The following is a 27,812-nucleotide window of genomic DNA, read 5'->3' as shown; positions in this document are numbered from 1 at the left end:
CTGTTTATCAAATGCTACTGTATGCCAAGCTCCCCACTGGGCACCTGGTGTCTTTTTTTAATTTTTTATTAATTTATTCACCTGGTATCTTTTACCTACGAGGTGGGCATGGGTAAGAAAACACAGGTTAAGTCAAGTACTCGCTGGAGCTGGCTCCCCCAGCTGAGCTCCCATCTCAGCCCCTCTGCGTGTAGTGACTTCACGTGGGCGGCTCGAAACTGGTTCTAGCGGGGTTATCTACACTTGGAAATTGGCAAGCAGTCCGCACTACTCTGGCTCCCTGTATTTCTTTTTCTTTAAATCACAAGTTGTTAGATATTTACCAGCTCCTAAGTGGGCAGCCCCAGGAGTTCAGTGTGAGTCTCTCTCATCCAGAAGATTATGCCGTTTGCAGTTTACGTCTCAGGAAACCAGGTTCATCGGCTGTGGGTAGTGGGGCCTCGGAGGGCATGCTGCCAGGCGTAGGTGAGACACTGGCTAACAGGGGCCGACCAGGGGGTGACTGATCACAGGCTCCTCGAAGTAAACACACTTTGCGCTGCAGTTCCTTCCCACAGGGAGATGCGCATGTCTCCTGTCTACTCGCATCTCCTAAGGTCAAGCCAGGGTGCACTCCGTGGCTTTATCAGGCCTACTTACTGAGCAGTGGGTGAGGGGTTACTGGCAGGGGCATGCGTGACTTTAAAGCAGCCGCTCTGGAAAGTCTGCAGTCAGCATGTATGAAGACTCCTTCATGGCCGTGTGGCTAGAGTCCCCGCCCCAAATCCTTCCCGTCCTACAGCTTCTAGGCCAGCGGTTCTCAGCCTGTGGGTCTCTTCCCCTTTGGGGTCAAACAACCCTTTCATAGGGGGTCATCTAAACAGTTACTTACATTATTATACATAACAGTAGAGAAAAATAGTTATGAGGTAGCAATGACAATACTTCATGGTTTGGGGTCACCACAGCATGAGGAATTGTATTAAGGATCATCGTAGCATTGGAAGGGGAAGAACTACTGCGCTAGACCTTCTCTGAGCCCCCAGCCAGGGCCATGTGTAATTAGGGCATAATTGCGAACAACTGGTTTGGAGGCACGGCCTGTGGATACTCGGGTGAGGGTCCCATGACCTCATGACACTCCCAGCCCCTCTCTCCAAGAGGCAACGCCACCTCTTCGGGAGCAGGCCCAGCAGTGATGGTGGCAGTTTGGCTTGCCTTAAATTACATGGGCTGCGTAAGCTGGAGGTGGGATTTACAAGGTAGTAATAATGCACTCTCCTCTATGGCACTTGGCTTCTTGAAAGCATTTTATAGCCATTTGCTAATTAGTCCTCAGCTGCACACTGTGAGCAGGCACAACACTTCCTGACGGGCAAAGCCACAGACAAATTGCAAGGACCCCACTCCACTGGGATAAAAATCACACAGCCTGGTGTTTGAATCCATATGAATGTCAATTTCTTGTTTTTTTTCCCACCAATATTTTTTCAGATGTGTAGTTTCAGAGGAAGAAAGGAATATATATATGTGTGTGTGTGTGAGAGAGAGAGAGAGAGAGACAGACAGACACACACACACACACACACACACACACACGGGGGGGGGGGGAGAGAGACAGAGACAGAGACACAGAGAGAGAGAGGGAGGGAGAAAGAGGGAGGGAGAGAAGGGAGAAAGGAATTACCACAGAGCATGCGTGCAGGTCAGAGGACAGCTCCCTAGGGCCTGCTTTCCTCCTTCCACCTTCTTAGGAGGCAAGGTTTCTCCTGTCTTTGCTCCTTTGCTGTGTTTGAGACCTTCTGACCCATCCTGTCTCTGTCTTCCTCTCCCCACAGGCGTGTTGCCATGACAGTCAGCTTCTTATATGGGTTCTGAGGACTAAACTCAGGCCAGCAGGCTTGTGTGGTGAGTGCTTTTTACCCACGGAGCCATCTCTCAGCCACCATATTCTGTTTTTCATTTTCCTGTAAGAAAATCAGTCCAAATTCCTCCTAGGGCAAGAGAGCTGAACAGTCTCCATGCCATCCACGGATGTCTGCCACCATCTTCAGCTGGTCCTGCTCCCCTGAACATCATCACCGGTGGACTTGCTGGCTGCTGATGGTCCCTCCTGACAGGAGGGGGCTGGGAAGGCCATGGGACCACCACCTGGGTATCAGAGGCCACGCCTCCACACCAGTTGTAGGTAATTCTGTCTTAATTGCACCTGGCCCTGGGGGCTCTCAAAAGGGCTAGAGAGGTGGTTCTCAACCCGAGGGTCTCTGACCTTTTTGCGGGGGTCACCCAAGAGCATTGGAAAACACAGATGTTTACAATTCAATTCATAACCAGCAAAATGACAGTTATGAAGTAGCAATGAAAATACTTTTATGGTTGAAAATCGCAACATGAACTGTATCAAAGGGTTGCAGCACTGAGGCTGAGGACCACTGGGCTAGAGGCTATAGGAGGGGAAAGGTCATGGGAAGGGATTCTATCTACACAGCCACGGAGGAGTCCTCACGCATGCTGGGTGTGGCTGCTTTAAGGTACACTGCGTTCTTGCCTGTAACTCCTTACCTGTGAGAGGGTTCTGATCTGGCTCAGTCAGTGATGACGGGCACTTCCTTCAGCCTCTCTGATCTTGTTTTCTCATCCATGGGGCGGGACTTGACCCCAGCCACTCACCTGTGACAGCCTGGGCATGCCAACACTAGAGGTTGATAAGGGCAGTTGGAGATTGTACTGCTGCGGCAGGCTCTGCTGTCTGAAGTACAGGGGTCCAGTCTATGTATCTGCTGCCATGTCTCAAAGCTGGCAATGCCTGCCAGGTCCCAAGGAATCCTGGAGCCATCAGCTCTTGACTGAGTGGGCATCAGAGCCCAATGCATGGCCTTCCTTGGTTACAGGGTACCAAGAATAATCCTAAACCACCATGCTAGGGAACCTTAGGGCAGTGCTTCTCAACCTGTGGGTCCCAAGTCCTTTGGGGAGTGAACGACCCTTTCACAGGGTCACCTAAGGCCATGGGAAAGCACAGATATTTATGCATGACTTGTAGCAGTAGCAAAAATTAGTTTATGAAGTGGAGAACAAAAACATTTTATGGTTGGAGGTCACCACAACATGAGGAACCGTATTAAAGGGCCACAGCGTTGGGAAAGTTGAGACTCATGGCCTTAAGGGAAGGTCTTGGAGCTCAGCACACACGCATCTGACTGTGCCTGAAGAGAGGGCACAGTCAGAATAGGCCTCAATGTGACCCACCCAACAGACTCCCTGGGGATGCCCACGCTCAGGTCCACACAAGTCTGCTAATAGTTCTCCAGTGGGGACAAGTGCAGGGGTTCCTGAAAAGCTCCCTGGGAGATTCTGGTGAGCTGAGGCACCATCTGGCCAAGCCCCACTACTGGTATTACTGAGAGGAAGGGACTGACTTGAGTCATACAGCCAGCTAATGGTGGAGTGGAATGTGGACACAGGACTTCTCTGTCCTGGGAATTCCCAAGGGCAGTGAGCAAAGTCCCCCTGTGTGAAGCCGGGCAGCTCCAAGTGGCGGCAGAGCCGGCAAGATCTGTTCCAGGTCGTCCTTGGCCTCTAGAGCGCATCCTTGGTGGTAGGGGATACATGTGAGAAAAGCACCCCCTTACTGGTGCAACAGAGCCTAGAACGCCTTCCTTTCAGGGCTGATGTGGCAAAACTTATCTTTAAGAGCCCCCTGAAAAAACAAGGGACCAAGCGAGAGGTCCAGCAGGACTGTGTGTACCCTGCAGTAGAAATCTTAGTGTCACAAAGCAGGAGCAGCCCGGGTCAGCCACTCAGCTCTCTGCCCTTTAAGGACTCTTCTGAGCATTGGAAGTTGCCTTCAGGGTAGGGGCAGGCTACACTGAACTGTATGTGCAGGCCTTGCCAAGTGTGCAAGCTGACTGCAGCCTGCTAGTGCAAAGCTGATGCTTCTATGAAGGGCCTAGCTGCCCTTTCCCATACCACTCCTGCTCTGAGTTCCTGGCGCCTCCTGGAACTAGTCTTCCCTTTCTACACTGATGAAAATAGTAAAGGACAGACAGGGTAGAAACTCGCTGGCTTCTGAAATGGTCCTGCTATGTAACCCAGAGTAGCCTCAAACTTGGGATCCTCCTGCTCCGGTCTCCTGAGTGCTGGGCTGCGTCATATACCTGTGGCCCCCACTCCCCCATCCTTCTTGCCTGAGGGAAAATGTCAGACACAGACCAGTGACAGCCCTTGACTCCTAGCCTTTGTCTCCTGTGAATAATCCACAGAATGTCACACTAGCCCAAGGGGCTCCCATGAGCCCAGGGGGAGAGGGAAAGGTAGAACCTATACAGGAGCCAGGGGCTGGCATGGTGCTGGGGCCTAAGAATTACTGAGTGCGGGCAACCGAATCCATAGTCTCAGGACCTGTAGGCCTCCTCTCCTCCAGTGGGAGGCTTCCCCAGCTGCAAATATAAATCACACACACACAAACTCAACCCTGGGTTTGGTTGCATAGGGAGAAGCCAAGGCTCTTCATACCAAACTTTAAACAAGCCTTTAGGACAAAGACTTCAAAGAAGGGTGTGTGCGCTCATGACATTTTATTTTCCCTGGAAAATTTCTCCATCGTAAAGCAGTTTATTTCTTCCAGCTAAGGAATCCAAGGAAGGAGGAGGGAGCAGCCAGCAGTGTTGGGTGCTAGGGTTAGGGTACTACCAGCTGCTCAGGTTTGGACTCCACAGGACAGGGCTGTGTGGTGCAGGCAGAGCTGCTGTGTGAGCACAAGGCTACCATGAAGACATTCCAAGTGGCTTCCCGGAAGCGGCCTGTGTGCTGACACGCATGTGGACCGAGCAGTATCGTTGGCCGCCTCTCAACACTGCTGTTTCCTAGAGCTTTCCATTGGCAAACGCAGCCTCCTGGAACTGAGGGACAAAGGTTTTGAAATAAGCCCTGGTGGGAAAGAGGGGAGTGAGAAAAAAACTGGTTAGCATAAACAGCTTGAATAAAAAAAAAATGCAACTCAGAGCTTTCCACCTAACTCAGAACAGTTGTTATTTATTGTTCCTGCATCCTGGGTTGGACTCTCCTCTCTGAGGCAAAGCCCTCTGGATTGCTCCAAGGGAGGGTGGATGCGGCTCCCTTCTGCGATGCTCTCACGGATATTTAAAGAGCCTGTATGTTGACCTTCCTGCCTGCCAGATTTATTAGACATTCATGATTACTGCCCATTCCAAGGAGAAAGAGAGGACTTGACCCCAGCTCTAGAACAGAGAGTGGCCGTTTTGACACCCAGTCACTTCCAATATTGATGCTATCATCAGGGTCACAGTGTCCTGTGGATCTGTGACTTCATAAACATAAAGGCCTAATAAGGATTCCTAAATGAGTTATGGTCGATATTTATTTCCAGACACATGTGTAGGTTAGATTCCTGGCTGGGTTTGGGGAGAACTTTTAAAGACAGGTGGAATCTAGGACAGAACATATGGCCTTTTGGACACTTGATTTTTTTCCAAATTAGACAAGGTGTTACTTTTTAGCCAGACTAACCTGGCCCTTACTATATAGCTGAAGGAAGCCTAGAACTCGCCAGGTTCCCCAAGTTGGCCTCAGACTCCAAGGAATCCTCCTGCCTCAGTTTACCAAATGCTGGGATATAGCTATGAGCCACCATGGTTGACCCAGATACCTTGCTTTCTACTCTGCAGAGACAAAGCCACATTCCACATCAGGAGATGGAATGTGCTGAGCCTACTCTGTGTCAGGCACTGTTGGCATGACCTGGATGTGGGACCTGCCATGTAGGAGATCTCAGGTCAGAGGAGGAGGCAAACAGAATCAGTGTGTGGGTGGCAGGGCCATCTCAGGTGGCACTGTGGACCCTATCAGGCACTCACTGAAAGGCTGGGCTGAGTGTTACTGATAGAAGGCAGCAGCAGGAGCAGCAGCCTGCTGGAAAGGAGTTGGAGAGATAGATAGATAGATAGATAGATAGATAGATAGATAGATAGATAGAGCGCACTTGTCTCTTAGTCCCTGACTGACTCCCACATAATCTCCGTCACCCTTAGGCATTTAGAGCTGGCTCACCCAGTAGTCTCACTTTCCCAGAACAGTGACAAGAACCGCCACCATCCACACGGACTATCTTATTAAAGATCTGGGTTCTAATAAACCTGGCTGCCAGGCTCCAGCTCTTAGGAGGTGAGAAGTGCCAAATTAGGTGTGGAGGAGCTGACAGAGGCTGAGAGTGCATCTGCCTGAGTACTGAGTACTGAGTACTGAGTACTGAGAGGAAGGCCAGCAGGACCCACCTGAGAGAGCACAGAGAGCTGCACAGGTCCTGCGACATGGCGTACCGAGTGCTCCTCAACCCAAGAGGCCCTGGGGTGCTCATCTCTAGACCAGAGTGAATGCAGTTACTGATGATGCAAGCCTCATCCTCCACCAAGTCCACTAAAATCCCTTCTAATTAGGCTGCTCTGAATGTTTGGGCTCAGTCCTGGTACCCACACGGACCACTGCAGCATCTATAAGCTAGTGCTCCACCCTCCCAGACACAACTTTTCCTGGAGCTTGTCTCTCCCTGCTCTCCACTCTCCTCAGGCACAGCAAGGTCAAGTTCATGGTTGTTTGAAGGCTTGCATCACTTTCAGTCCTCTCCAGTCTGGTCCCCACCCTTTTCCCCTCCCAAATTTCCAGTCCCACAGTCCCAACCACCTGCAGGACATTCTGACCTAGAAGATGCTCTGGCCAATTTCCACTTCTCTAACAGCCTTTAGTTTCCAAGGCTCCCTAAGTCCTTGCAGGGAATCCAGCCTCAAGATTTCCTTCTTCTTCCTTGGTGATGTCCCTGTTCCTTTTCTGCTACCTTTCCACAAAACTGCTGTGGAAGCCTGCCTCCCATAGGACACAAGCCAGCCTTGCCTTTCTGTTGATTCCGTCACTACCATGACCAAGACCTTAATGCTTCTCAAACTCTCATCCTGACTGCCAGTGGTTGTCACTATGTGGCTTGCACTTTTTGTTAGTTTTGTTTTTGTTTTTCAAGACAGGGTTCCTCTGTGCAGCCTTGGCTGTGCTGGACTCACTTTGTAGATCAGGCTGGCCTTGAACTCACAACAATCCACCTGCCTCTGCCTCCCTAAGTGCTTGAATACAGGCAGGTGCCACTGAGCCTGGCTTGTTTTGTTTATAAATGTATAAATGTATTTTTCAATATTTTTGAGGTGTGTATTTCTTTGGGAAGTTAAAACAAAAAAACAAAAAAAACAAAAAACCCAAAAAACAGAGGACACTCTCAGAAAAAGTGCAGAGAGACCCTTCCATTCCCGTTAAGCATATTTTATGCAACCAAGGAATGACCCAGACTCCCTAAATCTACCCGTAGTTTAGTACATGAGCCCCAGGTCTATGTACCTGCCCATCCTCCAGCACTTGGCCACTTCTTTTTTCCACAGTGCCATGTTCCACCTTTACTTCCACTTAGGCTAGATGCTCTTGCTTTCCAAGTCTCTTGGCCACCAGATGATTCTCTTCCGCCCACAGATATTCCTTTATGCTTCTAGAGCACTGGCCCCATATTTACACATTGTCCCTGAGAGGCCACACTGACGGCCCATGGAAAATGGGGCTTACTGGTTTAGAGCTGGTTCAGCAAGCTGTCCATGGTGGCTTAAATGGATGTAGCTCATGGTGGCCACTGGGTGGCAAGGACTGGTTTAAGCACATGCATTCTAAACTGTTAAAGAAGGTAGGTGAGACAGCCACACTCCACCAATACATGTAATGTTTAGGCGCTGTCAGAGAAAACGGGTCCATTCTTACATTTCAAACTGTGCCACAGAGAGAAGGACAGACAGAGCAGCACATTCTATCCATTTGAGGCCGACACAGACCCACCATGCCTAAATCTCTGACACCTCTGATACCCGACTTTAAAGTTCTTGCGTATAGCTGCACCAGACCAAACACTCTTGATGCCTCGGAAGGACTGGGATGCCCTGATGTGAGGCTCACAAAGGACAGCGCATGGCAACTGGCTGTGCGCCAGCCGCGGTGGCTGGTCTTTCCTTCCATGTTCCAGTGGCTTCTATTTCCCCAGCTGACTAGATGTTTAGCTAGGGAGAGCTGAGGATCAGAGTGAGCAGGCCGCCTCCAGCCTCCATCACCCTTACTTCAAGGCCACTGTAGATGGGGTCACTCTGGCCACATGACAGTTACATACAGCTAGGTTACAATTCAGTGGGGTTCCCAACATGCCAGTGAGTGGATGGTGCTGGCCGCAGAACCTGGCAGCCACAGTTCGAATGAGTCCCAGGTCCACCCTCCCAGGACCAGGGTCTCACAGGCTGAAGCCATTCAGCTGCTCAGTCCAGTGTCTCCCTGGGAAAGGGGTTGCAAGGTCCTTATAAAAGGTCTTGGCAACAGGGAGCATGATTGATAGGCAAGCACTTTCCTTTGCAGAAAATTATGAAGTTTCCTGTGTGTCCCGGGCTTTCCCTGCCAGGGCAAACTGTGCCTCCAAGGGGGAAGTGTGGCGAGGGCTATTTAAAGGCATGATGCTACCAGCTGTTTGCAACGATCGCTTCTCAGCTTGGATCCTCATTAAGTCAGTTAAGGGAGGGGAAGCAGGCGCAGGAAGGGGAAAATGACAACTGGCGCCCACCCATTTATAGATGTTTTTAGAGCACTGTTTTCAATTATTTCACTTTTTATCAGAGAGAACAGAGAGCTGCCCAGGGCACAGCATGCTAATGGCCCCGGGTATCTCCATCGGTTTCCAAAGGCCAAGTGTGCAGGAAGCTTCCCAAGTGTGTGATGTGGTGGGAAAGGTTCCCTGCCTCAACATTAGCTGGCCAGGGATGGGAGTGGGGGCAGGAGACACATGCCTGGAGTCAGCCGAGTCCTCCACTCTACTCACGCTACAAGTCTCAGTTTCAGACCAGCTCAGAGCCCAGTATGTTTCAAGGTGGAATAAGGTTCTGATCCTCTTGGCTCATTGAAGCCCTATTCCAGCTCAAGGTTCCAGAAAACCCGTATGATCCAAGAATCTCCAGAAAAACAAAATGCAGAGAAGGGATCCCAGGCTGGGACTAGGTCAGTCCTGTGTGGGCAGGGCAAGGGGCCAGGCGATGCAGGGCCTGGCATCAGCAGCACTCCTCGTGGCCTTGGACCCAGGCCTCATATTCCTTTCTCTGGGCTGCAGGTCTCTCATCTATACAGCTGAGCGCTTGGCCTGCCACTGACTAAGGTCTGTTGCTGCAGGCTGTGTGTGACAAGTCAGGCAGAGGAGCTTCTAAAGCCAGTCAGCCCTCAGCTTCAGGCCTGTTCATGTGCCTGGATCCCTCGGGCAAGTGACATTAGTGTTGGCTTCTTCATCTACAATATGGGAGCAACGGTGGCTGCCTTTAAAGGTTCTTAAATGAGATAGTCCGAGAAGCACTTGGCAAGGGAGCTGGCCTCAAAGATGATCAATGATGCCACCTGTTGCCATGGGGAACATGCTGGGCCTAAGCAGCGGGGAGAGAGGTTCAGTGGTTCTGCAAATGGCCATTAGCATCACTTGGAACTGTGGAAGAGGGATGCCTTGTCTGGGCAGAGAGGTCTGAGTGTCTGTGTCCTCAGTTGGTCTTCTCTGTGGCTTCCTGACTGACCCTTCCTTTCTCACATGTCATACGGAGCTGGCCGCCAGGGTGGTGAGATGGCAGTTCTCACACTGGACATGCAGCCAGTGTCACCAGGACATCATATATCTTTTGACATTCAGTGCTGACCTGCTTGGTGGCGTCTGAAGGTAAGAGGTACCCCTGGGTCTTTATTCATCTTATCCCAGACCTGTTGGGTTTGCTCCTTGGGTACAGTTTTTGTTGACTAGGGAGGGGTTTAAGAGTCATAGGACTAGTTGCCCAAGACAAGGTCCTCAGACAGATCTTTTTATTTTGCAAAAGCCTAAACATTTGCCTTCTTCCAAAACAGCTTGAATTAAAACAAAACAAAACAAAACAAAACTTTTCTTTGGGCAATTGTGAGACAAGACAGACCTGCGACAGTCAAGCGAGGCCAGCATGGTAGTGGGGTGGGGTGGGGTGGCCCGGGAGAAGTGGTTCAGCATGACCCTCACTGTCAGGAAATCCAGAACATATAAATCAAGCCAGAGGCCATTTTTGAAAATAGAGGCAAGTTCCAAATACCTAATGGTTCTCACTGTGTATTCCAGTTTTATTTTGCAGCTGTGACTTCAACTGGCACATGCTTTTCATCAGTCACATGAAAACCGATTGTGGTATGAAAATCAAAGCAGTGCTGTAAATAGTGTAAGACAAGTCCCGCTAATCATGCCTTGTGGTCTTTGGTCTGGCCTTGTCCTCATTGTCCTGGACCGCCACTGTAAATACTGACTCAGTCAGGGTTCTTGCCTCATTTGAAAGGGCCAGGTTTACAATAATCTCTACAAGAGACCTGGTTCCATTTCTATGCCTTCGGCTCCAGACCTTCCAAAACCCAGGTAGCAACTGCCCACCTAACTCTGGGTACCATGGTGAGCCAGGGACTGGCAGTGGGACTCTGTTTTGCTCTTGTGCCCTGGGAGCTGGTGGCCTGGATCTCTGGTATGGGGTTAAGGAACAAACAAGTGTTTGTAACGGTTCAAGGACAGTCTTGCTACACATGCCAGTCCTTGAGCTGCTCTGGTTTGTTTCCAGGGTGTGTATGGGGGTGTCCAAGCTTATGAAACGAGGAATTAGCACACTGAAGGCTTGATATCAAGCTGAGAACACAGTGTCACATGCTGATGGCTTTAGGCACAGGCCCCTGTCCTCAGCTAGACCCAGTCTTCTGTAGGCTGAATTCCATAGTGTGCCGCTTGCCAGTCTCAGGCCAGCATGGCCTGGCTTGGTCAGGGATGTTTAGACTTGTGTCTAGACTGTGTGTTACGCAGCCGCCTCACCTAAGAGAAGGCAGAGGTTGTGGTCTCAGTGTTGCTAAACTCAATCAAAAGCTATCGTGGAAGGGTTTCAGAGACCACGTCTACACATCAAAGTACTGGGGTGGAGTGTGGTTCCTGCTGAACCGGTGGGCACTTAAACTGCTAAAGCGGTCAGTTCCCTAGCAGTTCTTTGCAGTTCTCTGGCCAGTTCCTTCGGGAGCCACGACAGCTTGTGGCCAGTTCTTGCAATTGTTGGGGCCAGCACTTACTCCTCAGGATGCAAGTCTCTCTAGCTCCCTCCCCATGCTGAAGTACAGAGCACAAGAAGGTGGGGGGAGGGTGCGCAGGGCGAGAGGGAGGGAGAGTAAATCTCTGCGCCTTGGGCCTCCTCAGCCACAGGGCTGGCTTGCTGTGCTGGGCTTCCATCATTGAATGAATGCCTCTATCACATGCCAGCCAGCTTCCCGTACCCTACGAGGGACGATCCCTGCTCACACGCATCCAGCTTTGCACCCCGGTTTCATATCGAGCCCTCCACACACAGTAGCTCACATGGATTCCTCAGATATGCAAAGGAGTGCTTTAGAGGAATACTTTTATAACCGAGCTGTTCCAGGGGAGAGTGAACCGAGGGCCGCCTGGGTTGCAATGGCCTCCCTAATTTGACGTAGAACCGCTGATAAGTCCGTATAGGCTTTTTCTGTAAACCCCTCAAAGGTTGAAGTTAGAATGGCCCATCCTCAGTGTCCTGGTGCCTACCTCCCTCAGGCCTCATTGCATGTGCATAAATGAATGAAATCTGCTCTGAGGGCGGCCGCAAGCAGCAAGCCATCTCATTTGTTTCCTCTCTGTTGATGTTACACACATCACGGCCCAGTTGACAAGAGGCTGGGATGGTAGTGTGCTCATGTGACTGGGACGACCTGGCTGAGTTGCAGCAGGTAGTAGGTGTTGGGAACGCAGGGATGAGGTTCTGCTAGGGGCTTGGGAGCCTAAGCAGAGCCCAGCCCTGTGCACATTTGGTCACATCACCTGTTTCTGCCTATTGTGCGTACACAAGAGATCCTCCAATTACTCTGGCCAGGGCCAGCAGGTACCTGGCACAGGCTGGGGCGTGATGGCAGTGTGAAGGCCCATGGAAGGTTCCAGGCTCTGACCGCAGCCCTGACCATGAGAAGGGCTACTCACTGGCTCACCTGCTAAGGGGAAGTGACAATCCATCTGATGGTGGTGAGTCACCTCAAGGTCACAGATGGCCTTCCACTGCTTAGTAAGAAAAAGGGGAAAAACCTAAGGATGACCCCCAAGAGGAAGTGCTCAGCCTACCAGCAGGGCTGCCCAGAGGGAGTGGGGAGTGGGGTGGGGGTCTAGGCTCAACACTTGGAGGTGTTTCCATGTAGCATCGCTGGGCATTAGCCTGGACTCAGAGCCTAGGGCCTAGGTATAGTCCCAAAGGACCAAGACCACTATTAGGACATCAATTCTTTGTAGGCTTAAAAAAAAAAAAACCACCTCCCTGTTGAATTTCTTGGTGGCTGTGAAGTATTGCTGGTCAGGCAGTAAATATGGTGTAGGGGGCGAATGCTAGACTTCATGTGTCTAGTGGCTCATGGCTTTCCAGCTGCCTGGGGAAATACCTGAGAGGCCAAGGAACAAAGCAAGGAAGAGCACCTGCTGTGTCCATGGGGCTCACTCCACAGCAGCTCGGGGTCCTGCAGTGCCACCCCAGCATGTGCTCTCAAGCTCTCCGTGGCCCTAGGTGTCAGTTACAGACAAGGAAGGGAGGGACTGCATCAAAAGCATATATACAATGTAGGTGAATGATATCCATTCATGGTGTGAAGTAGGCTCATTCAAATTCTGGGCTGTGAAATCTATTCAGTGGGTCTTGACCAATGTTAGAGTAAGTTAAGTAAAATCAGAGAGGGTCATATGTGGCAGGGGGAGATACCATTTTGTGAAGGGAAGGAGGGAGCCTGCTATATGCTAGACGCCATGTTGCTTGTATTCACCTTGCTGTTTTCTGCTGACTCCCAATGGCCCCACTACCAGGCTGGTGTCTTTACTTTGACCAATGAGAAATCAATGATCCAGAGACACCCAATGGCTTTTCTAGGGTCACGCACTAGCAGGAAGCTCTGCCATTATGAATCCAGGGCTGCAGACTCCGAAGCATATGCTTTTTCCTTTCCACTCTGACATAATTTCCAGTAGAGTGAACACTAGCAATCGAAGTGGGATATGGATTCCATCCCTGCCTCTGCCAAAGAAGCAATTCTTTCATTTCCTTATTTATAGGGGAGTAAGAGAGAAAATAGCTTGATTTTGTGGCTTCCAAATATCATGGTAGCTAAAAGTTCTTCTCCTCATCCTCTCTGACTTTATCAGCATAGCCAGCTACCAAGTAATGAATCTCAAGAGCTCCTTGTGGCCAATTCTCGGTGCCCCTGCATTGGTTCTGCAGATGCTCATATGGCCCTCCACCTTGCATTGTGTCTGGAGGTACTGACTGGTACCTTTAGGAGCCTCCCTAGGTAGCCGTTCAGTAGAATTGTGACTGATAACAAGGCACAAATGAACTGAACCCGACCTTCTTGCTTGCCCATTTGGGTCTCTGACGTTTAGTGGACCTTAATGAGAGCAGAGGCTACGTCAACTGTTTGGAAGGAAGGAAAGGAACTCCAAGAAAGGCACACGCAGTTTGCCCACATGACACTGGAGGCACCTCATATGTTCCCTATTACAAGTCCCAGAGGAACAAAGGGTTCGCAGGGCCACAGATGTCACCAGGAAGCTTAAAACTCTCTAGAGTTGTCCAGTGCTGTAACATGGGACGCCTTTGACCCAATCACAGTCGATGCTCTGCACCTGGGGATGTTCGAGAGATTCCCAGCTGTTTCTTACTGGCTGTGTGACCTTGGGTAAGCCATCTTACCTCTCTGGGCCCCAGAAGTCTCATGTGTAAAATGAAGGTATGGTTTCTAAGGCAACTGCTGGTCAAATATATCATTATTTGTCATTGTTTGTTGTTATTATTATTGCTTTAGTGGCAACCCACCCACGTTACTCATAGGCAGCTTCTCAAGTGGGAAACAGTAATTTAATAAATGACTTCTCCTGTGCTTTGCTAGAGGGGTTCCCTTCAAGTCGTAATAAGTGTTATCAGAGACACTGCACATGTCTGAGGCTGCTATATGGCTCCTCTGTATCTACAGATCTGACCCAGCACCCTACCCAGTCTCTCTCTCGGCTGCTTTCCTCCCATCCTTCAAGTGAACAGACAACCAGGCATGCATGCACTTAGAAAACCCATGGTTAAGGAATGGCTTGTTCCTGCAGGGGTAAAAGACGCATGTAAGCAGGATCCTGTCCCGCAGAGAACACGTAGACACTTGACTCCCAGGTCAGAAAGCTGCATGCTAGCCCTGGGAGGGAGCTGGGTGCTTGGCTTTAGTTATGGGCCAAGCCCTCCTAGGCTTACTCATTCCGGCCAGTGAGAAACTTTCTTTTCTGCTCAGATCTATCCCTGGGCATTATGTAGCAGGCCAGATGTCTAGCATCTTTAATAACAATAATAACAATTTGCATGTATACAAGGCCTTTCATCGGGGGATCTTAAAGTGTATCACAAACAATAATTAATTTTCATTCACAAGTCTGGGAGGCAGCTAGGCAGAAGGCCCTTTATTTTGCAGGTACAGGATACTTTCCTGTGCCCTGAAGCATGTTGGAAGGCCTTTCTGCCTCTTGGAAATCCAACCCCTTTTCTCCTGAGGCCTGGGCCAGCATCAGGCCCTACAGCGGAGTTTCCCATGTCAAATGTCCCCTAGCTATCCAGCTGGGAGGGACCTTAGCAGGCTGGGAGGTGGGGCTTACCCTGACACTGTGAGCCATGACACTCCTGGGTGCGGTTCAGAATGGGGAGCTCAGTAATTGCATAGAAGTTGTCCATTTTCCTTTTCTTCAAGCCCTGAGCTTTGCGCTCACACATGTGGTGGTTGGGTGGCTGGAGCTGCCTATCTGAGCTGGGCCCTGCCTCCCTGAGTGTTCCAGGGAGAGTCTCCTGGGTGTTTCTGGCTTTGGTATTGTGCTCTACCAAGCTTTAGGCGGCTCTTTGCTCTGACTCTGGAAGCCAACCCTAGTTTGCTTTCTTGGCTTATTTTGGGGTGGGGGCGGGTGGGTGTTGGTACATCATCTCAGTGACACAGAAATACTCCATATTTCCATTTAAGGACTGACTACTGACGGGTTGGATGCTCTTTCTTCCTAAGGAACTATTCTTTTCTTCTTTTTCTACTTTAGTGATAGAGCTAAGTAAAAGCTCTACCATTGACTTATAATCTGAGTCCACCCATGGGTCTATTCTTCTTTAGGTTTTAATTTTTATTTCATTATTTTATGTCCAAAGGTGCTTTGCTTGCCTTATGTCTGTGCCTTATCTGCATGTCTGGTGGTCTATAGGGTACGTAGAGACGGCGGCACTGGATCCTCTAGAACTGGAGTTACAGGTAATTGTTAGCTGCCACGTGGGTCTGGGAACCAACCTGGGGCCTCTGGAAGATCAGCAAGTGCTCTTAACTGCTGTGCCGTCTCTCCAGCCCTCCCTGCAGTTTTTGAGGCAGGGTCTCATTATGTAGTCTTGGCTGGCCTGGAACTCACTATTTAGACTATGCTGGCTTTGAGCTCAGAGAGAGCCACTTGCCTCTGCCTCACAAGTGCTGGCATTAAAGGTGTGCGCCACCACGCCCTGCTAGGATTCTAGTCTTAACTCTGAGCAAGAACAGTCAATTCCCATGACTAGTTTCTGTAGGACAGCCTGCCAAATAATAATCTCTCCAGGTTTTGTTTGTTTGTTTGTTTCCTTCGGTCCCCTCTTGTTTGTCCTCCTGCTCCACTTCACTGGAATACATTCCTGGTATTAAACTTAAGGAAAGGATGTATCATGGCGACCTGGAACCAAAACAAAGACTGGAGAGTCCCAGACCTTCTGGCGCTAGGAGCTGGAGACCAGGAGGCCCCAGGCCCCGGTGAGAGGCAGAGGGGCACATGGAATCCTTTGCTAGGTTGATTTTCAAGAAGCCAGCTCTTCTGGAGATGCCAACACCACTCTCAGGTGATTTCTGGATCCTTGCTGCTCTGCTTACTGCCTGAGAGGGCACCCACCCTCCCCTACCAAGAGGCCACTGCTTGAGTGAGCCCTTTCTCACAGTGGCTTACCATGGAAGGAGTTTTAGGCACACACTCAGTGCTGTTTCCCAGGTTAGCATGAGGGATGGCTTGTGGGGAGGCAGCCACTTTCTGCTCTGACTTTACATGATTGCTATAGCCTGGTCTCAAACTTGGCGTTGGTCTGGGCCATTGTTGAGAGAAGATGGGAAAAGACAAAGGGACTGGCAGTAGACCTTCCTGGCTCTTCTGAGGCAAGGAGAACACCCTGCCTGCAACTGTGCTGCCTGCTGTGAGGGAAGCTTGTGAACTTTAGAAGCAGAACTAAATTCAAACACAGATTGTCACTTGCTCCCAGTGTTTTGGGGGGAAGTCCCTGGGTCTCCATCTATTTCTCTGCTTTGGGTGATAGGAGCACAATGCCAGACACTGGAAGAACTGAAGCCACCTTGGTTTTCTTTCCAGCCCCACTCTACTGTTCTCAGAATCTCAACCTCTCTCCCGATGTGTGTGCATAGGTGTGCGTGCATATGTGCGCCTGAGACTAGAGGTCACCTCCCTCAGGGGTTGTCCACCTTGTTTGTGGAGACAGGGTCTCTCACTAGTGCCTGAGGCTTGCTCTCAGGCTCCAGTCAATTGCTGGCCAGTGAGTCCCAGGGATCCTGTCTCTGCCTCTTCAGTGCTGGGCTTCAGAGTGGGCATCACCATGCTTGGCTAAATGCCGAGCTCATGCTTGTGTGGCAAGCACTTTACCAACTGAGTCTCTGCCCTTCTTGAAAAGCTTTCAGGGAGATCTGGACCCACTGTCTAACTGATGCCTGGCACCATTATGGTTCCAGTGTCTGTTGGTTAAGTGAATGAACTAACTTGGCACTTGGTATGTTGCAACTTATAATGTGCTTTTAAAAATAACTTCACTGTAATCCAAATAACAGTATGTAAAGAATAGATCCTGTTATACTACGCCACAATAAATAGATCCTGTTACTCCATTCCATAATATCCAAGAACAAATGGGCTCACAGCAAGGCAGACAGGGACCTGTATGGAACCAAGGGCCCTGCCAGTAGCACACTACTAGCCTGGGAGGGTCTTAGGTGCCTTCTGTGGCCGCTGAAGCTTAGACAAGAAACAGGAAGAACACAGTGAGAGCTGCACCATGTTCTACATGATGGGACCCTTAGAGTGCTGTCTCAGTCCTGTGTCCAGCCACCACAGCATTCTTCAGCAACATCAGGAGCCTGGTTACTGTTAGCAGCACAGTTATAGCCAGAAGCATTTGTTACCCTCAGGCCCTGGGTGGGTCACATGCTACCACACATGGCCAGTCCCATACTGACCTCATTTGCCTACCTCCCTGCCTCCCCATGGGGTACATGGTGCTGATGCGCATGTCTGCCCTTCATCTTCCCACTCTATCTTTTGAGGTCACCAAGAGGGAAGTGATAGATCCATAGGATACGACTGTGACTGTTCCTTAGCAGGGTGCTCTACACATCTTAGGGGCTCAAGACAGTGATGAATGACAGCCCCCCCCCACAGTCTTTCAAACAAAGAACAAAACCAGGAAATAGATATAAAGGATTTAGCTGAGGTAGGTGCCCAGCTCTCTCCTTCCTCCTCTAGCATCTCAACTCCAGGAACCAATGGCAGATTCAGGCTGAGCCCTGGTGGAGGACGGAAATCTTTCAAAAACTTGTTCACATGCCTGATCCAACTATAATTTACAACGTGAACTGAGGAGTGGGATCAGATCTGACCACAATGCAGTATCCACAGGGAACGCATCACAGCCTTCTGCAGACAGTTGTGATGGTACACTGTGTGAGCGTGGGTGGGTGGCATCCCAGGGGAATGCCATCACTGTACCCACTGGGCAGTATGTACCCCAGTGCCTTGGGAATGAGGTCAGTTCCCTCTATGAGGAGCCCCCTACTCTAGGCCTCTGAGCACAAAGTGCAAACTCATGTGCGCTCCTCAAGCTGAGCTAGCATTAGGTTAGGAGTTGGGAAGGAAGGGCCAGAATCTGGGCCTGAACCCATGAGACTGAACAAGAGGACCATGACTTTGCTCCCAGCCACAGGGCACCCAACGTCCATCCCTGAGCCTGGGAGCCATGTTCTTACTGCAGGCTTGCTTGGGGAGGAGGGATGGGTATGAAAGGGTGTTGCCAGAGACTAGCCCTGCCTGCTGTGATCTCAAAGGCAAGGACACTACTGGCTGGCAAGGATCATATTATAGGACTCTGTAGACACACTGAGTGAGTGTCAGGAGCTGTTACTGCATCTGGGAATGCAGCAGCTGGTGATGCAGTGGCAGCAAGTGGGGGCTAATGGCCAGCCTGTGCTCAGCTTGCTGGGCTGTGTGTTCATTCAGAGTCATACGCCCAGAGAAAAGAGACAGCTTCATTCCAAGCTTTTAGTGAAACTACCAACCTAAAGCGGGCAGAGGCAGCCTTTGGCAGCCTGCACGAGGTGTGCTTGCAGGCCGACTTTGCAGTTTTGGTCACTAGAGAACTGGTACAGAACAGGGGCGGCACGAGAAGTGATGCCGACCTTGTTTGCGTTGGCTTTGAGTGGAAAAGGTGAAAAGGATTCTGGGCTTTCCAGCTCACATTTTAGAGGCCCCCTTAGGACCCTGTGCTGGCTTTCTTAGCAGAGCTTACCCACCACCTCACCGCCTCTGGCCATCCTCCCCACTCCACTGCTTAGGCTGGGAGACAAGGCAGATCCAGACAGAACAGGGGTGGGAGAGGGTTGGGCAGGCATCTGGGTTCTTGAAGACAGCATGTGGTTCCCTTACCCACCATGTTTACCAAGCAGATGAGTCAGTGTTCAAATCAGCATTCCCTTCCATGTGGGTACAGATGGGTGTCCCACCTTGAACCAAGCCCCTGAATACAGTCAGTTTCATGAAGCCAAGAAGTGTCTGTCCATCTCCTCCCACCCCCTTTTACTAAAACTGGTAGGACATGGCTGTCAGAGCCACCAGATCAATGAGCAGATACGGACGCACAACAAAATAAACCCTGTAGAAACAGCAGAATGAACTCCCCACCCTCTGTGGACTTCAACAGTGCCAGAGCATGCTCTGTACTGCCAACTACAGGGAGAAGGAAGGAGACCCTTTTTCTACTCAGCTCCTCATTGGTCACTTCAGGGGCCAAAGTCCTTGTTCGAACTTGGTTAGCACCTCCAGTTTAAAGGTCAGCACATATTCTGTAAAGAGCCAGGCACTAATTATTTTCAGCCTGTAGGTCATATCTCTGCCACAACAATTCAAATATTCTCTGTACCGATCATGGCTGTAGAAAAGATGCAAATGGATGGGGCGTGGCTGTGTTCCGATAAAACTTTATTCATAAAGACAGGTGCTGGGAGCGTGGGCCTCTGACTGTCCACTGATCCCTTAGCTAGCTTGTACCATCTCTGTGTAGAGGGGAGGTGGACTGACTCCCACAGGGAATCATGTGGCTGTCCAAAGCTTCACGTGGAAAACAGAGCAGGCTCAAGAGCCACCAAAGTTGAAGGAAACATGGCCACTTGGATAACTGGAGACCTTACGTGACACTTTCATTCTACCAACAATCAAGTGGAAAAGCGCAGGTTATGCGTCTGTGATGGCCACGGTCTGTCTAAGCTGGGCTATCCAGTTCAGCAGGGCTATGGCTTTCCTAGTGTATGCTGCCCGTGGTCGTTAATCAGTGAGACTCAGACACAGTGTTAAAGTGTCTCAGGAGAGGGGCTGGGAAAAGAGGCCAAGAGGAACTGGAAGGCTGCTGGCACTTGTTTGTGAACAATAGGGGAAGAAAAAGCAGCGGATTCGTTTTTTCCAGTCAGCAGTTGGTCCAACATCCGACGGCACAGAAACGGCCAGGGAGGACAGGCCCTCTTGTCCAGGCTGAGAACAGGTTGTTTTGGCTGTCAAGCATTTTCAAAACAAGTTTTCTTGGTCTCATGACAGGCTGAGGCAAGAACAAGAAAATGAAAAGAGTGGAAGATCCCATGACCACGCTCTGGGCTTCCACGTGGGCTGGCTCTGCCTGCACGGTCAAGTTTGCTTTCAGAACATTCAGATAAAACTGGTCTTAGGGTTAATACCACCTTGCCAGTGACACCATTTAATGAAGTGATTCCTCTAAGAACTCCCTGGCAGTTGGATAATCATTCTAGTCTGGGAGGAATAAGAGGTCAAAGTCACTCTTAAACCCACGGGTGCAACTCTGTTCAAACCTACGCCCCGCGTTATTTTAATTTTCACCTCGGGTTAAAGGGACAGAATCCTCCCCTGCAACTGAGGTTAAAAGCCTATCTTCCCTAAGGTTGATTTTCCATCTTAACCACAGAACACTTGGTCAGGGTGGGGCAGAGAATGCAGAAGGAAGCATGAACGGGGCAGGCCAGGATCGGCCAGGTCTTAGGAAATGCCACCGGTTCCCACCAGCATGCTCTGTTGGAGCAGGATCCAAACAAAGGGCAGAGCATGGCATGTCAAAGGGGAGGGCACCAGACGGAGCCTGGAGATGGCTTATCATGCACTGCACAGAAACCATTCAGAAACAAGGGTGCTGGGAACTCTGAGGTCCCCTAATAACCACCAACAGCCCAAAGCAGAAGACAGACCAACTGTGGGGACTGGGGCAGAACACCTCGTTTCTTAATTGTCCTCTCGATTGCCCCAGCAGTGATCAGCGAGTCCATTAGCACCCCACTTGGGGAGTGGGGGCTGGGTCCAGTCCAGGAGGAACACTGTAGAAGAGGACACTCAATCTACTCGGAGGCTGGCTCTGACTCTGGGCGATAAGTCGCTGGACCATGGAAGCTGGGTTTGTTCTAACAACTGTCTGCAAGACTGTTCTCTAGAGGAAAGTCCTCCATGGGACGGTCAAGCAGAGGCAGGAAGGGCTGAGCTGTGTCTGTGTTTAGGTACACGGTGAGCCGGGAGGGATGTGCAGACCAGCACAGGACATTCCTCCTGCTTCACACCCACTCCCACCCCCACACGGTGGGGACCAGCAGCACCGCCCCATCTTCCCAAGGTCCTCTAGGGGGAGCTTTTATTACCTGAGAGACAAGAAGAGTAACTCCTGCATTCGCTCTGGCTGACTGTTGGGACTGCCCTTCAACACAGGAGCCCCCACTACATCCAAACTGTAGACAAACAACACTGGACTTTCTAGTCCAATGTGTCCTGCAGGGGAGATACTTTATGTATTTGTTACTTATCACTACTTAACTGGGCACTTTGCATTTTGAACTGCTGTATCTGGTAACTCTGTGTGTGTGTGTGTGTGTGTGTGTGTGTGTGTGTGTGTGTGTGTGTGTACACATGCTGGGGTCCCTAAGGCTCTGCACATGTTTGACTTCCTATATATTTGCTGAATGGATTTGGCAACTCATAACATAACTGCTATGCCTTGCTTCTCTCTGCTGGGCAGCCAGCACTGACTTTCCATGGGACATAAAGAAATGAGTTAGTCTTTTCCCCTCAGAACTGACTTTAGATAAAATTTACCTAGGCATCTCTTGACCGACTTCTGCTTTCTTGCCTTCCATTTTCCAGCGGGCATGACTAAGTGTCTGTCTGGAAGATAGGAGTCACTGGAATGTTCTGCCCACTTCTCATCATGCATTCCCTCCCCTGCTGGTTTGGAGGTTACTGTGAAGGGCCATACTTTTGGCCTGTTGCACTGTAATATCCCTTACTCTTTTCCCTCATCTACAAATCCCAATAACAAGTTTAGCTATGTGGGTATTTTACCTCCTCTTACAAGTCTTTGGGACTGGGTCTTTAGACTCTCAGAGAGTTATTTCTGCTCACGAATACCCTGGTCTCACCCTGTGGACATCAAGGTCTTCAGCCTCCTGGTGAGTCGTGAAGAAAAAGGTCATCTCAAGCCACTCCTCAGGTGGGTAGTGGGGACACATGCACGCTTCCTCACCCCAGGCCGACTCCACTCTGCTGCTCCCATCCTCAAGGGGCCACAGGAGGCAGGGGAAAGGTGGGAGGGCAGACAGAACTTAGGCATCATCTTGGACCAGTGTTCAGGGACACAGGGTTCTAATCTTTGTACTGTGCGTCTTAGCCAGATTCTTCCAAGAAACAAAACTGATGCACTGAGGATGTCAACTCTAAGCCAGTAATTTCACTGTCATCACAATAGCTACAGTTTATCAAATTTCTAGCTGGCTGTACTAGCTGATTTTTAACTTTTTTTTCTTTCTTTCTGTGTCCCATGTCCTAAAGCTGTCCCCAATGACAAGCTTACTTTCTTGCTTTGCCTCCCAACCAAGCTCTGCTGTTGGCTATGGATTTTGTAGACCACTGAGGAGAGACAAGAGACCTATTTGCCTTGTCACTATTTATTTCTATCAACCCTATTTCAGCAGGCACGAATCTAGTTCTCGCCATCAGTGGGCCTTGTGCTGAATAATCAGATAACAGACAAGAGAGAATCTTGCACCCGCAGAAGCAGGGCCTGTGCTTATCACTATGATCTGCACAGTGTGAATGGTCCTCAACATTCTCTGGCCATCCTTTGATGAGACGACTTCCTCTTCCTCCTCCTCCTCCTCCTCCTCCTCCTCCTCCTCCTCTTCCTCCTCCTCCCCTCCCCCTCCTCCTCTCTAGAATCCCTGCCTTAATGAGAAGTGATAGAGCCTGGGCCCTCTAGCCTTGGCGAGACTCCACATCACACACCACAGCTCTGAGCAGCCCTGGTGGCATGTGTCAGAAGCCAGCACACACATCTGAACAGTCACGTCTAATTCCCAGGAAGCTGTTATAACTTGATATCTGAAAATGCACTGCCTCTAGAATGATTTTACAGGGCGTTGTGTTCGGGGCATATGTGTGCACATTCCACAGCTGAAGTGTTCTATAAATACCAGATGCAGGCTGTACAAACAGCATCACGTACACAGTGTCCTTAATTCTATTTAGTAAGGTTTCAATTTGTATCTGACCTCTGTAACAGGGACGGGTGTTTTTCAATATGGATGAAAAACTATGCCAAGCTACCTTAAACACACTTTTCACTTAAAATTTCCACCAATCTATGGGAGTTTTGTGGTGGCAGGTAGGTACTTACTTGCCTGCTGCTTTTAGATGAGGGTCCCAATGACATGCCCTTCCCAAGATCACACAGGAAATTAAGAGTAGTGCCTGGATGAGAGCCAGGCCTCCTAGCTCATAACCATTATTCTTTGCATTTCCTTTGCTTTCCTATACACGTCTCCTTCCAATGGTTTCAAAGAGAACTCTGATCTTATTAATACATTCCTCTTTGGTGTGTTATTAAAAACCCCAAACCAGAACATCTCTACTCGTTCTTTTTATTTGACTCTAACTTGTAAATAATTAGACAACCGTACCTAGTGGTGGTGAACACTTTCCCCATGGCAGAGCACAAGCCTCAGTACTCACTAGTCCTCACACAGCTTTCCCCAGCAGAGACACCTACACCACATGCACACACGCACACACATGGGTGCATACTCATACCCATGTACATATGAGCACACACATGCACGCATGCACGGGCATGTGCACACACAGACACACAGACACACAGACACACACACACACACACACACACACACACACACACACACACACACACACACTAGCTTTCCCCTGATAAACCTAGCATAGGCCAGCTTCTGGCTTGATGACTGAAATGAAAACTGAAGCCCCAATCCTGTTTTCCACGGAGGAAACAGGTTGGACAGAGAGCTCAAAACCAGCCCTCCGAGGATCAGAAGGAAGAAGGCCTGAGAAAAGATGGACCAAGGGTCCTGTGAGGGGATTTGCTTGGCTTTCCCAGAGAGAGGGGAGGCAGGCCAGGGCTGCAAATGCTGGTGCCTGGTACAGGCAGAGCTGCACAGGCTCCCAGTATGGTGGATGAAGCTGTGTGACTGATGGGCAGGCTTTTTAGTGGAGCTTATCACATCCTAGCAACAGATGTCAGGCTCCAATAAATAACACACTCTCTCTGACCTACGCAATTTGGAGAGGATGCCTGTTGTCAGGCGGAACTGGATTCCTCCCATGCCTGGTGCTCCCTCTTCTGTCAGTGAAAACAAACCATGTCCCTTGAAGATACTTTTCAAACCGATTCTCTGTGAGGAGCCAATCGCTCCATGCTGTTTACTTCTGAGGAGCCAATCACTCCATGTTGTTTACTTCTGAGGAGCCAATCGCTCCATGCTGTTTCCTTCACTTTTCTTTCCACAGCTTCTATATTTCTAAACCCCGTGAAGGAAAGCTCCGAGGGATGCAGGAACTTGTTCACAGAGAAACCCAGGCAGGCAGGCAGGGGTGTTGGGCCTTGGTGACTACAGCCCTCTGAAGTCCTGTCAGTTTAGTAGTGCTGGGTCCTAGACTGTCATCAGGGTGCTCAGGCACCCAAGGCCTGAAAATTTCCCTTTGCTCTCCCAAGGGGAGTTCAGTTGAGATGAGGTTGGGATTTTTTTTAAAGGGAACTGGTCCTAGGAAAGTGGCCAAAGCAAGAGACAAAGAAAGACCATGAGTCACCAAAGGGGCTGGGCTGTATGTTTGTCCCAAGGTCTGACTCCATGGGCTTCTTTGGAGTCTAGCATGGGCTACTCTGCCTTCAGCCAATGGCTCCTCCTGCCTGCCTTGACCCCTTTGTCCAGGGGACTCTGGGTGTGACTGCGCAGAGCTTACGATAACTCCTGCATTCCTGACAGACTTCGCATCCTTAGATGTCAGGCTGGCGTTCCAGGAACACAGACATGAAGGGAAGGGATAGGCCAAAGAAAGCCAAGGCCTGGAGAGAGCTATCACATCCCCACCAGGGATTTCCTAGAACTGAGAGTGTGTGAGGAGGGTGAGCAGCATGGAGCTAGTGGTTTCCCAAGCTGCCAGCTCACTGGGCACGGGGACTGGCAGGGCTCAAGCTCAACAGAGACAAAGGCATCAGCAGGCGCCCTGGGAGCTAACCACAGCCAAGAAGGGTGCCAACTCCTGGGGAAGTAAACACACAGAGGAGCTCAGACTTGAACCACTTGATGGCACGTCCTGGTCTTGGGGAGGTCTCAGGCTACAGCCCACCCCTCCTGCTGTGAGGGCCAAACTGGAACTAGGATTTCCACGTTGTAGCAAAGGGTCCTGGGGCCTCCAGGGACCTCAGGGGCCATGGAGAGGGCTGGGGCTGGGGCTGGGGCTGCACAATTTGATATCACATCTATCTCCAACTCTTGATTCAAGAGGAGGCGATCTATATTTAGCTGTTTTATTTAAAGGACTAATGAATGAGACTGGATTAGAATATTTGGTAATAAGAACTTAGAAGGAAAAAAAAAAACCCCAAACAACCCATAGCACATTTGAGACTATTAAAATAGCAACAATGAAAAGTCACTGAAATAATCCATAATATACAATTAAAAAAGAAGATTCGCTAAAAGAAAATTATTCTGCACAACTGGAAGTCAAATGATGAAAGAGTGTATAGTGGAAAACAACATATGGGAAGCCATGGACTGCTTTAGGAGAGTAAGAAAACATCTCTTTCTGACCTTGAGGCAAGAAGGGCAATGGAAAATAGTTTGGGAAGGCTCCTGATGAATTACTTCCATGTGCTGTCTAAGGAGCTATTTTTGAACTATCTTAGTGATTCTTTTTATATTATAGACTTTATGTGTGACAAACCATTGAAGTAGGTGCTTTGGGGGTTCAGCTCTATTCTAAGATCTTCCTTAGCCCTCTGCTGGGGCCAACCTGATGCTGTACACAATAGACTCCCCTAATAACCATGCTGTCTACCATCTCACTGACCAGCCTGTACTATAAAAAGGTTGTCCACTCTAATTTAGATAGCTGTAAGTTACCTACATGATACCAGGGATCTTATTTTGCTTTTTGCTTTGTCTTTTAGAGTGGTTAGTTTTATACAAATTAAGCAATTAAAGAATGAGATCTCCCCCCCCCCCCCATTTTTTCACTAACTGGCTTGGCATCAAGATCAGAAAACCTTAGGAGCAAGTAGCCTAAGGTCTTAGAGTCCCTGGTCAGGTCACTGGGGTTTGGAGCTTATTATTGGGGTGTGCCCTAGTGTTGATGCTATACCTTTTAAAATTATAATCTTTGCTCTATAAGGAAGCACAATGGCAGTTATTATTTATTGCGTGCTCATGACATGCCAGACCCCATCAGACATCCACCTTCATCACCTTACACAGTAGGCAGAATTCTAAAATTCTACGCTCCCTGTAACAACTGAGATATTGAAACCAGTGGATTCCATTCAGGCAATTAGGTTTTCTTATCTGGTACAGATGAGTTTAAGAAAGGGAGATTAACTGACTCTGAGGAATGGACCCTTTAAATCTGGGTGTGTAGGCCAGAGACACAAATCAGAGACTGGAAATATGAGAGGATTTGATGTCCTGCCGCTGGCTTAAAAACAGAGGGGCCAGCAGGGAATGAAGCCAGCTTCTACTTACTGAGAGTCATCTCCAGGTGAGATCGCATAAGTACAGAGGGACCTGTATCCAACTACCACAGCGAACAGAACTCTGCCAACATCCTGAATCAACTTAGAAAAGTCTTAGCCTAAATCTTAACTGCAGCCGTCTGGACCCATGCATGGCACGTGGGCCTCCTAACCCACCAAAACTCTGGAGCGATAGCCTGTGGTGCTTTACGGTGGCAAGTTGGTGGTGATTTGTTAGAGGGCAACAGAGAGAACCATAAACCCTGTGTGACACCCAGTGGCCTTCTATGCAAGTCCTTACCAGTTTACAGACACAGAGACAAAGACTCAGGAGGATTACACATATCCCCGAAGTTGCACAGCCACTGAGTGACAGAGACAGGTTTAAGCCAGCTGCCAGGACTTCAAGGCCGGTGCCCTTAAACTACCACACACATTTCTTCTCTACAGAATGTTATTTGGATGCCAGGTCCCCACAGAAGGGGCCTCAGGCGAATGGTAAAAAGGGTGGGGACTGTGTCTGTCTGTCTGTGAATGTACAGTGAGTGGCGGAGTTCTTGCTCTACAAGAAGCTAGCTATGTACCCGTGGGAATTCTTTATATACATGAAGGAGACTAAGAAATTCTGCAGGGCTGCTGCAGTCACGCCGTGACAGTGGGGATGTAGGGCACTGGTGAAGCCTACAGAGAAGGCAGGGGCACCTGAACGACATGCAGGACAGATTTTCTTTTGTTAAGGACTGTAAGTCTCTGAGTTCTTGGCCTATACATTGGCTATGCTATCTCTGATGGTTTGTTCTGAAAAGGAGATTTTAAAAATAAGTTTCTGTTGGGTGTGGAGAGTCACCCTTTAATCCCAGCAGTAGGGAGGCAGAGGCAGGTGGCTCTCTGGTCTATATAGGGAGTTCCAGGACAGCTAAGGCTTCATAGTGAGGTCCTATACATTTTTTCCCTCTTTGGGGAGGAAATGACTCCTTACTACCTTTATCTAAAAACTCCAGAATGAACTGGATTGTAGTTTTCCTTTGTTTAGGAAAAAAAAAATCAAAGCTATTAACTGTTAAAAGTCTATTTTTTGTGGAATTCAATGCAAACTCAAAACTTACAGATATTGTAGCACAAAGGCTAACTGAAGGCCTAAAGAGATTTGTCTTGTTTTAGATTTAGGCTTTTAAATTAGGTATGAAACATTGTAATATTAATTAATAATAGATATTATTAATATAAATTCATGTGTCAAGGTAAAGGTTATATTTGCTTTAACTAAAATATATGAAGAGATAGGGTTAAGAAGCTAGTAAG

The 27,812-nt window shown here is 49.4% G+C and overlaps 1 protein-coding gene across 2 annotated transcripts in view; it reads right to left on the bottom strand.

The window, feature by feature from the left end:
• Positions 1–4,541: 4,541 nt before the first annotated feature.
• Positions 4,542–27,812, bottom strand: part of BABAM2 (BRISC and BRCA1 A complex member 2) — a 383,154-nt gene continuing 359,883 nt past the window's right edge. For both annotated transcript variants that reach the window (XM_084792766.1, XM_084792765.1), the window contains exon 12: positions 4,542–4,908. In XM_084792766.1, the coding sequence (XP_084648892.1) occupies positions 4,845–4,908 (64 nt within the window). In that variant the 3' untranslated portion in view covers positions 4,542–4,844. The remainder of the gene's footprint in view (positions 4,909–27,812) is intronic.

Source organism: Acomys minous, assembly GCF_964271855.1.
Source record: "Acomys minous genome assembly, chromosome: 8".
Lineage (NCBI taxonomy): Eukaryota > Metazoa > Chordata > Mammalia > Rodentia > Muridae > Acomys > Acomys minous.
Note: the sequence above shows the minus strand (reverse complement) of the source record. Positions and strands in the feature narration are given on the sequence as shown.